At 45.1% G+C, this 11,153-nt stretch overlaps 1 protein-coding gene across 2 annotated transcripts; it reads right to left on the minus strand.

Moving 5' to 3' along the window:
- Positions 1 to 29: 29 nt before the first annotated feature.
- GNG10 (G protein subunit gamma 10) lies at positions 30 to 6,145 on the minus strand. Of its 2 annotated transcripts, none has more exons than XM_043927409.1 (3): positions 5,990 to 6,145; positions 2,238 to 2,369; positions 30 to 979 (listed from the first exon to the last, which is right to left on the minus strand). In XM_043927409.1, exons 1-2 carry the CDS (start codon positions 6,068 to 6,070, stop codon positions 2,244 to 2,246), a joined length of 207 nt encoding a protein of 68 aa, XP_043783344.1. In that variant the 5' UTR covers positions 6,071 to 6,145; the 3' UTR covers positions 30 to 979; positions 2,238 to 2,243. The 2 variants fall into 2 exon arrangements, with proteins under 2 accessions (XP_043783344.1, XP_043783345.1); XM_043927410.1 differs by having other exon boundaries at positions 30 to 1,540.
- Between the last annotated feature and the right edge of the window lie 5,008 nt (positions 6,146 to 11,153).

An 11,153-nucleotide genomic window follows, 5' to 3' on the forward strand; every position in this document is an offset into this window, starting at 1 on the left:
TTAAAACAAAATCAGACATAAAATATTGCTGTTGTTAGTAGGAATTAAGCAGAAATTTTATTTCCAAGTTCTTCAAAGATTAAAACAAACACAAATAAAGTATTCTTTTAAGTGTCCCAAATTAAATCAAAGGCACATCATCAAAATAATACACCTGTGACATTAAAAATTCATTTAGGTTGTCATATTTTCACATTACTTTTTAAAAATCATTTGCAATGCTCTGTAGATCACATTTAAATATGAAATAATTTAGTATTTTTTTTAAGTAAAACCACCCCTATCAAGTAGAGGAACTTAAGAAGACGAAGATCAAATCTGCTTCATATACAGGATGGGGCAGTCTCATACAGAAAACAACATTCATCTTTTCAAACAAGGTTGCTAAGAAAGAGATCCCATGCTTAGTGTTGAAAATAAAACAATCTCCTCATTTAGAAAAATCAAGACATCATTTGATTAACAAAGCCCATTCTTCCCCCAATTTTACACTTGCATGTCTTCATTTAGAAATTATAAATTCATGAGAAAATAACAAATTTTGTTATGGTATAAAGATCTTAGTTGGGAACAGCAATTACAAATATTCAATTTTTTAACAAAGAATACTGTTTTCCTTCCCAAAATGTAAACATCTAGTAAATAAAACATACATAACATTCCAGGCATAGAAACACTAGTAATTCACTTAATGAAAGAAGTGTATTTTGGTATATTTGGTGGTAAGGTTTTTGTTTAAGTATAAAGCACTTCAACAAAGAATCAGGCCATTATTATTTAAAATCTCCACCTTCACCCAGTTTCCTTATTTGAGTAGAAACATCAATTTCTGTAGAATGTTGGCTAAAGGACCAGGTCACAGGAAAGGTCCTGTGAAATATCTAGAAGTCATGTGGTTAGAGAAGTGTTTTCTTGAAATTTGGAGGCAGTCATTCATCAGTTTGTGCTTGAAAGCATCCTTCAGCGAACTTCTTCTCTACTGTAAAAAAAATTTGGTAGGTTTTCACTTAGTAAGATTTATACATAAAATTAACTAGTCATTATTTCATAGGTCACTTTAGGGTTCTCAAAGTAGAAAGTAACAGGTTAATATCAGAAAATCCAAACCACACCATTGAATGAGTAATACCCACGAAAGTGCTTTGTAAAAAGACAAATGCTATGCCAACATAAGACTATTATTTTAATATCATAAATGTAGACATTTTCCATTAAAAGATACAATAGCACCTAATAGTATTATTACTTCCTTTTTGTTAACATGAATAATTTCCTTTTCAAGTATATGAAAAAAGATCTAAGATTATTACTTCCTGTATAAACACCCCTTGTGTATGTGTGTGCACTCAGTCACTCAGTTGTGTCTGACTCTTTGTGAGTCCATGGACTGTAGCCTGCCAGGCTCCTCTGTCTGTTCATGGAATTTTCCAGGCAAGAACATTGGAGCGATTGCCATTTCCTACTCCAGGGGGTCTTCCCAGATCAGGGATCGAAACTGCATCTCCTGCATTGGCAGACGGATTCTTTACCACTGCGCCACCTGGAGAACCCATAAACACTCCTGAGAATATGCAACTTGAAATATATTGGCCCCAAAAGACTAATAATTTATGCCCTGACCTCTTTACAAAAAAGAAAAGTGAAAATATGAATTGAGACCCCATACAACACATTAGAACCCAGGAAATGTAGGCTACCCTTTAAAGAGGTGTTTTCATTTCAAGAATACATTTTTAAGGCTCTTTTAACCCTACTCACACTTGGCCCAGTTACTACGTTTGTTCCTCCATTAATACACAGAAATACATTCTGAAAGCCTCTAGGAAAGAAATCACAGCTGGTAGCAGGAATGAGTCTCCTCTGCAGAGTCCTTAGTCCCAAGAGTAACGAGTCAGTTGACAGCACCAAGCAACATCACAAGTCCAGGATGGTGTAAGGACAGAGGAGACGGTGTTAAGGACAAGAAATTACTGTTGGCCCCGTCAGTTCAAAAGCTTAAGTACATAAGGATATTATCATCTGGTGAGTTCGTACAAGGGGATTGAGGCTCTCCTAATTAGATGTATTCCACAAGCAGGCAGATTAGAGTCACCCTTCAGGTAAAGCTGTGCATTTTGCTGGGATTTATTTTAATTCCCTCAAGAATAGTAGAAATGTAAAACTCAGTTGCCCAAGTCCTTTGGGAAGCCCCAGGATAATCCCATGGCCCCCAGATGGCCTGGGGTATCATTACTCACCAGTCTTCAGAGTAAGGCACAGGATCTGGGCTCCCGAAAGGGGTTGCTTCCAGCTGGGACACCCACCAGCAGGGCATCCTTGCAGGCATTCTGCATGCAGTATTGTTGAAGCTCTGCAGCCGCCTGAGAGACCTGCAACAAAGGGACAAGAGCTCTTGACATGCTGCTCACAGCCAGATCCATCCAGCAGTCACTTGAAACTCTGAAAAATGACTGTACAACTTGATAAAGGTCACACTTTCTACAACCTCCAAGAGTCTCTTTTTGCTGCAAGTTCTAATAATTGAACTCCAAAGAGGGAAAGTTACAACTCCTATGAACTTTGATTTAGGGCCTTTTTGTCTTAGCGGCTTATTCAACCAAGGAAAGATAAAACATATTTTTTACCCATATAGAATCCTGGTTTTGAGACAAAGTATAAAGAAGTAGCTTATCCTAATGTGCCCTTTACAAATTTTCACTTATAAACCACACATTGATATATCCAGATTTGCCATGTGACAGACTGTTTTAATATTTACAAGGCTTGGTGGAGCCTTATCCAGTCTGCTCAAAGCAAGTGATGAGGTTCCTCCATCATGCTTTTGAAGCAGAATAGCTTACTGGTCAAGAGTGCAGCCTCTGGCACATTACTTCTCACCTGGGAAATGTATTTGTAATAGTGCCTACCTCAGTGAGTTGATGTAATAATTAAATGAGTTAATGCACATAAAGCACTTTTCCAATGAGTCAGCTCTTTGCATCAGGTGGCCAAAATAATGGAATTTCAGTATCAATCCTTCCAACGAACATTCAGGATAGATTTCCTTTAGGACTGACTGGTTTGATTTCCTTGCTGTCCAAGGAATTCTCATAAGTTGTTAATTCAAAAGAAATCTGGAACCAATTATGCTCATGCTAATTATGTCTCCTTCAGAGGGAACAGGGGAACTCTACACATGATGGGTGGAAAGAGACAATCTCCTAAGACCCCCAGAAAAGTGGGACTAACTAGACGCCAGCCTAAAGAATATAGTCAAAAAGTTAAGGTGGAGGATATGCAAAGAAAATAAGAGAAGAATTAAGTGGTAGGTATTTCTCTTGCACTTTCAAGGGGCAGAGACTCTGGCCTGGGAGAGTGTAAGCCCAACCCTTATAAGTTGTATCCTCTCAGCTGAAGTGGGCTAATCCCCACTCAAATCATATCCCTTTCCTTGGTCTGAGCCCAGGCTGACCCATCAACTTCTGAGAGACTTCTCCAAAGCAAGTAAGGGTCCTTGGAAGGATACTGAGCATTCCAATCAATGGCAAGGGGTACCTTCCATCAAATGCTACGAAACCAGTATTCTGCTTTATTTACCAGTTAGCAAGTCTGCGAAAGAGAAGACATCTCTGGATGTGCTGAGAAAATCCATCCATCACTGAGCCCTGAAATGAGGCAGACCAGAGACCCTGGATGGTTGTGACTCCCTAAGGTGCTGCCTGAGAAAAATGCTGCCAAGCACCCTAAACCATACTCCCATGAGGACACCCCACAAAGAAGCTGCGTGACTTTGAGCAAGTCATTCGACTTCTCCAGGCCTTAGTTTCATCACCTGTAACTATTTTTAAAATGTAGATAAGAATACCTCCCCCAGCTACTTCCCAAGATAGGCAGACATCTAGCTCACAGTTTTTCTCTCCATCTCAGGCCCCAACATCATCCTCAACATTTCCAGCAATCCTAGTTTCCGTTTCCTGAGCTCCTCTCCTCAAACAACCTTCTCCTCAACACCAACAGTTACAGCCAACACAGCTCCGCATCTGAAATTTCACACTCCAACATCCTACCTTCTGATCACAATCTCTCCCGCTGCTTCCTGCCTTCTCACTACACCTGCTCTTTGATCTCAAGGGAAACATCTCTTCCTTTTTCATCTGGCCCATCGTAGGGAGGCTGGCTCTGTTCCTTCTCGGTTCAGCCTTCTTCTAGCCAGACCCTTGGACTCCTTGCTCTCCACTCCCATTTCTATCTTTCTGGCAAAAATCCCTTGCTAACTCACTACTTGGATCAACCACCATTCACCACAGATGCCTGGGTGGCCAAAATGCTGCTGGAGACAAAAGAAGAAAAAGAAGAAGGAAAATAAGACAATCAATCTCACAGTAGCTAGGTCTTCAGAATCTCCGAATGTGTCTCCTGGGGGTCCTCTGGCATTCCCCACAGTGCTCTCTCCCCCATCCTCAGCTCTTGTGACTCCATTAGTTCCCCTTTTTTCTGCCCCAGAAGAAAACTCGGCCTCCTATTCCACAAGGACATTTGTCATCATACAAGTTTCTTAGGCCTCTATCTGGAAATATATATGTTTACACATATCCTTCCTCCTTTCTTATTTCAGAAGGTGTCCCTCCAATCCCAGGCACCCTTAGACTCCTTGTCTCTACCTCCAGCTCTCCTCCATTTGTTTCTCCCCCTGACCTAAAAATACAGTGTGTTCCTTCCTCTCAACCTCAAAATACAGCTTTTCATTTCCTAAATTAAAAAAAAAAAAGTTTCCTCTTTAAAACCAGATTTTTTTTTTTCCCCAAAAAGTGTCAAAAGTGTCTGCCTATCCTATTATAGTTTAGATTTGGCTTCTAAAACTGTATGTCACTGAAGCCTCCTTTGTATTCCACAACTGCCTCTTTATCTTGTATATAATCTTCACATCACTTTCTGAAGTTACTTAATTCACTGGTTAATATGTTTATTATTTACCTTCCCCCAAGGAATCACCATATTCTCAGCACACAGAATAGGGCGTGGTCCGGAGTAAAGGCTCGATCAGGTGCACCGAGTACCACAGTAGCGTTCATTCATTCACACACACATTCTACAAATAATGCTATATACTAGTTGCTAAACACAATTACACACCAGAGGCTTTTTATCAAGTGACTAAACACTGAACACGTTGGACTAAGGCGCCAGTTTTTGATAACCTCCCCTTCCTCGCTCCAGTACCCTGGCTTTCTCTCGCTTCTCTTCTGACAGCCATCTCCTTCAGCGGGTCCCTGGGTTCCACGCTCGGGTAACTTCAGTTTTCACCCCCCTACGGTCTTTCAGCTTTGTTCTCTGAGCTTCGGCCAAGGCAGTCAAACACCTCCCGGGCATCCCTGCAAAGGTCCACGTATCCGAAACTGAACGCACCATCTCTCCCCGCTACCGTGGCGAATGGCCACGCCATCCATCCCGTTACCAGGCCAGGAGCCCGAGCAGCGCCCTCCTCCCCTCGCATCCTATCAACCCATCACCGAGGCCCGTCCATTCAGTCGCCTCCGCAGCTCTAGACCCCATCCTCCCTCACCAGCCGAGTTCGGGGAGGGGAGGCCACCGGCCAGTCGCCCCCATTCCTGGTGTCCTGGCGTCTGTCCCGCACCCCGAGTCATTGTCCGCATCACTGAAAACTTGACCGCCCCGGGGCGCTCGGTCCCGGACAGCTCTCGCGGAGACAGGAGCTTCTCCCCGGCGCCCCCAGACCCGGCCTCCCTCTCGGGTCCCCGCGCCGCCGCCTCTCCCGGGCGCTGGGGTCCGGGCCCGGCCCTGCGCGGACTCCCACCCACAGAGGCCGGGCCGCGCGAGCCAGGCCGGGCGCCGTCCTCGGGGCCGCCCACCGCGGCAGGCTCCCCGGCTAGCGCGGGGGTCGGCTCCGCAGCCCTCCGCCCGGGAGCGGCCTGCTCCTCTCCGGCCCGCGGACGGCGGGACGGGGCGGGACGGGGCGGCCTCCGCGCCCGCGGCCAGGCGCCGGCCTCACCTTGATCCTCTCCACGCCGGCCTCCAGCTTGAGCTGCTCCACCAGGCGCTGCAAGGCGCTCACGCTGGCCCCGGAAGACATGGCGGCGGCCTGGGCTCCGAGAGGGCGGGCGGGCGGCCGGCGGGGAGACGCGAGGCCGGGAGGCGCGGCACCGCCCCGAGGCGGGGAAGCCGCTGTGCCCGCCCTGCCGCCCGCCCCCCGCGCCCGGCCTCGCCACGCGGCCGCTCTCCGAGAAGACAGAACCACGGGTACGCGACACCTCGGGGTCCCGACTTGACGGACACCAACTCTGCCTTCTAAGCCGAGAGGGTCCCTGCGTCCCCACGTGTCCCCCAAGCCGCGCCGCGGGGCCCACACAGGGGCGCCCCCTTCCACCTCGCCGTCTAGGGCTTCCTTCTGGAGGAGCAGGAGTGGGTGTGGGGCGTGGGGGATGAAGAAGGCGAGGACGCCTTCCTGGAGAATCGGAACTGGGCCTGGTGTGGCTGGAGCGAGGTGTGCAGTGAGTGGGAGAAACAAGGGACCCGGTGTGAAGGTTTCTAAGCGTCAGGTGTCGTCCTCCGGAGATGAGGGACGGTGGGTTGGGGTTCGATGGAACGGAAACAAGATTCCATTTTTAGTTTGGGGATCCTAGTCTCCCCACCAGGAATTGAACCTGCACCCCCTGCAGTGGAAGCGCGGAGTCTTAATCAATGGATCCCCAGCTCCTGCTAAATCGCGTCAGTCGTATCCGGCTCTGTGCGACCCCATAGACGGCAGCCCACCAGGCTCCTCTGTCCTGGGATTCTCCAGGCAAGAACACTGGATTGCTTGGTGGGTTGCCATTTCCTTCTCCCCTGGATCCCCAGGGAAGTCCTCAAAACAGGTTTCTACAATACTCTGTAGCTGTTTTTGACCGGAATCCAACCAGTTGACTTGGTAGGGTCAGTAGGGTAAGTAGCATAAAATCCAAGGCCCTGACTTCTTTGCCGAACACACAGAAGAAAATTCAGTTCAGCTCGCCTCATTCCCATCTCGTCGTTTAACTGTAACCATTGTTTCTGTTGTGCTGCATTTTCTTTTTTTATAGTAATTAGTTTTACAAAACCCGCATCATTACTTACATGTAAAATGTCTTGTTGATATTTTTCACTTAATGTATCATGAATGTTTCCTTATTATTCTTGTGTGCCATTGGATTTGTCAGAACCCACTTAAACTGAGTAATCCAAAAAGGTAGTATGCTAGTTTGAGTAACTGAAAAGCTCAGGGACTTTAATAGATTTAATTGCCAAATAACAGCTGTAAGGCCCTCATTCTCCCATCTTTTCACTCTGCTTTTTCTGAGTGTTGGCCTTGTTTTCTTCAATGGTAAATAGACTCCCTGTAGTGCTGTGAAGAAAGTTCCATGCTTTCATTGTCCCAGCCTAGGAAACCCAAGGGCAATAAAGCATCTTTTCTAATTGCTCCAGCAAAAATCCCCATAATGGATCTCACTGACCTTATTGAGTCATGGGTCCACTCCTGAACCAGTCACTATTTGAAGGCGAGGGCTGTGTGGTATTGGAATGCTCAGATTAGCTGCACCTGGCCAAGAGCAGGATGTGGGGTGGGGTCAGCCCCACCTCTAGTGGGTGCTGTGGGGTACCACCCAACTTCCCATTTAGGACAAAGGCACTGGCTCCCCCATCTGCTGGGAGTAGTAGCAGCTGATGCCTCTGGGCTGAGTCACTCTGGAAACTGCCCTGAACCAGAGCCACCGCTCCCCTTGTCAGCTCTCATCCAATGACTGATGTGGGATGTAAGAGATCTGAACTCCAGCCCCGTCAGCTGGAGTTAGCAGTGGAGGCTGCAGCTTCCCTGGTGGCTCAGATGGTAAAGAGTCTGCCTGCAATGTGGGAGACCCAGGTTCGATCCTTGGGTTGGGAAGATAGCCTGGAGAAGGAAGTGGCTACCCACTCCAGTATTCTTGCATGGGGAAGTCCATGAACAGAGGATCCTGGCCAGCTACAGTCCATGGGGTCGCAGAGAATTGGACAGGACTGAGCAACTGACACTTTCACTTTCTTTCACTTGAAGGACGAGTCCAGGCTCCTGGCCAGGGTCATCTGAGGCCTTAATGACAGTTGCTTCACAGTTCAGCTCTTCTCTCTGCTTCACTTCCAATCCCTGGACCACCCACCCCGCCACATACCTATTGATTTTGACACTCCCCAACAAAGTTTCCCAGGTGGCTCAGTGGTAAAGAATCTGTCTGCCAATGTAGGAGATGCAGGTTTGATCCCTGGGTCGGGAAGATCCCCTGGAGAAGGAAATGGCAGTGCACTCCTATATTCTTGTGGGGAAAATCCCATGGACAGAGGAGCCTGGCGGGCTATAGTCTGTGGGGTCGCAAGAGTCACACACGACTTAGTCACTAAACAACAAACTTTCTTCATGAAAATCTCCATCTGAGTCTGTTTCTCTGGGGAACCCAAACTGATGGTTTCTCAGTCCATTCAAACTGTATAGACTGAAAGAGGAAGATCAGTTTCCCAAAGGAAAACCAGGATGCTGATACTAGAAGCAATCCAGGGGCAGTCAAAAAAGATATGCTCTTCATTTATTATTTTTAATGACTGTGTGGTATTCCATTATGCAACTGGATCAGAATTTATTCAGCTACTGCCCTATTCTTTTTTTCATTTATTTTTATTAGTTGGAGGCTAATTACTTTACAATATTGTAGTGGTTTTTGCCATACATTGATATGAATCAGCCATGGATTTACATGTATTCCCCATCCTGATCCCCCCTCCCACCTCCCTCTCCATCCCATCCCTCTGGGTCTTCCCAGTGCACTTGTCTCATGCATCCAACCTGGGCTGGTGATCTGTTTCACCCTTGATAGTATACTTGTTTCAATGCTATTCTCTCAGAACACCCCACCCTCGCACTTGTCTGAGCCCTGAGCACTTGTCTCATGCATCCAACCTGGGCTGGTGATCTGTTTCACCCTTGATAGTATACTTGTTTCAATGCTATTCTCTTAGAACACCCCACCCTCGCCTTCTCCCACAGAGTCCAAAAGTCTGTTCTGTACATCTGTGTCTCTTTTTCTGTTTTGCATATAGGGTTATCATTACCATCTTTTTAAATTCCATATATATGTGTTAGTATACTGTATTGTTCTTTATCTTTCTGGCTTACTTCACTCTGTATAATGGGCTCCAGTTTCATCCATCTCATTAGAACTGATTCAAATGAATTCTTTTTAATGGCTGAGTAATATTCCATTGTGTATATGTACCACAGCTTCCTTATCCATTCGTCTGCTGATGGGCATCTAGGTTGCTTCCATGTCCTGGCTATTATAAACAGTGCTGCGATGAACATTGGGGTGCACGTGTCTCTTTCAGATCTGGTTTCCTCAGTGTGTATGCCCAGGAGTGGGATTGCTGGGTCATATGGCAGTTCTATTTCCAGTTTTTTAAGGAATCTCCACACTGTTCTCCATAGTGGCTGTACTAGTTTGCATTCCCACCAACAGTGTAAGAGGGTTCCCTTTTCTCCACACCCTCTCCAGCATTTATTGCTTGTAGACTTTTGGATAGCAGCCATCCTGACTGGCTTGTAATGTACTGCCCTATTCTTTAACACTGTGGTGGCCACCTTAAACAAACAGCTGTTTGCATGTCTTTTATTTCCTCAGGATGCATTCCTAAAAGTGGAATTAGTGGATCAAAGAATATATAAGTTTTTAAAACTTTTTGCCACTTTATCATCTAGAAGGTGATAGCAATTGTTATTCCCACCAGAAGGCTATTTCTTTGTACCCACAAATCTATATTGTGGTTCTTTATTTCTACTGACCTAATAGATGGAAAATGATGCCTTAAGTCTTTTAGATGTCTTAACTGTTGAGGTTGAATATTTTTTTCTATTCATCTTGTGAGCTATGTATTTAGTCTTTGGGGTGTTAAAAAGAATTGGTCTTGTCTCCTGACAAATTTTAAAGCCCTCTAGTGGCAAGTTCTCTCACCACAAGGAACTTAACATTCTAGTCAAAAAATGAAATTACATGTTGGAAACATGACTAAATTGTTGACAGAAAAGTTGTGTTTAAAAAAGATGTGGCAAAGAATTCAAAGATACAGACTGGAAGGACTAGGAAAAGCTCATCTTAGATGGTGAGACCTAGACTTTGGATACGTGTGTGACAGATGGAAAGCAAAAAGGGGAAAGCATTCCAATATGGAGAACAGGAGGCCATGGAATGGATCAGTTAATGAATGAAGAAGGCTCTAGTGAGTAATACAGGATACAAAGCTGTTAAGACTACAAGTCACAGGAAGAAGCAGAATTCTGTGGCAGTGGGGTGGCCACATGGTAAGATATTTTAGGAATATTAATCTGGGATGAAGACACAAGACGAACTGAAGCTGGGGAGACAAGACTTCAGTAAAAGGTCACCAGTATGTTAGAGACTGTTACACATTTTTCCCCCCTTGGTTAAGATAAAAATTTCCACTGTTTCTAAGAGCCTCAGTATTTTTAGAAATGTCAGTGTCCTTCTGAAGACAAATATTTCATTTGTTTCCCTGTTCGGATCTATAATTCCTCACTCCTAATATGTATTTTGTCACCTTTTAACAGTGGGTTATTTTTTCCAGAAAAGAGGCTTTAAATCACTCTTCTCCAATAAATGATAAAACGAGGTATTTTCTTTTCTGCTACCTTCAGTTTTCTAAAAAGAAACAGGAAAACACTAACAACTATGTTTAATGTGACACAATATAATGTACCATAAAAATCCATGTCACTTCCTTATACCCACTGCATTAATTAATGAATCAGGAGTGAACGATTCATCAACAGGTTTATAGATTCAGCTTCTCTGGAGAGATTTTTACAGGCTGCTTAAGACTTTGGGAGGCAGTGTAACTTAGGGCTACTTGATGTCCTTTTGAGCAACCATTCCAGGCATGCCTCTGTATTTTGCTGGAAGGATCCCTTCCATAAATGTAGGCCTTGAACTAGTGAGCAGATTATTTGCTCTGAAAGTTCATTCTTTTCTGAGCTGTAATCTCAGCTGTTTCACCTTGTACCCCAGGGGAAACAAGGGGCAGGCAGCTGATTTTAAGACAAATCCCAACCCTAAAGAGTGTCACTTTTTCACTCTAGCACAGTACTCTGCACAAAGTAAGGA

Source organism: Cervus elaphus, chromosome 16, assembly GCF_910594005.1.
Source record: "Cervus elaphus chromosome 16, mCerEla1.1, whole genome shotgun sequence".
Taxonomy (NCBI): Eukaryota; Metazoa; Chordata; class Mammalia; order Artiodactyla; family Cervidae; genus Cervus; species Cervus elaphus.

Excerpts from the sequence above, each read along its gene's own strand:
- GNG10 (XM_043927409.1), bottom strand. The coding sequence starts at position 6,070 with ATGTCTTCCGGGGCCAGCGTGAGCGCCTTGCAGCGCCTGGTGGAGCAG. Across the intron at positions 2,370-5,989 it reads CCGGCGTGGAGAGGATCAAG|GTCTCTCAGGCGGCTGCAGA; the intron begins GTGAGGCCGGCG and ends CCTTTGTTGCAG.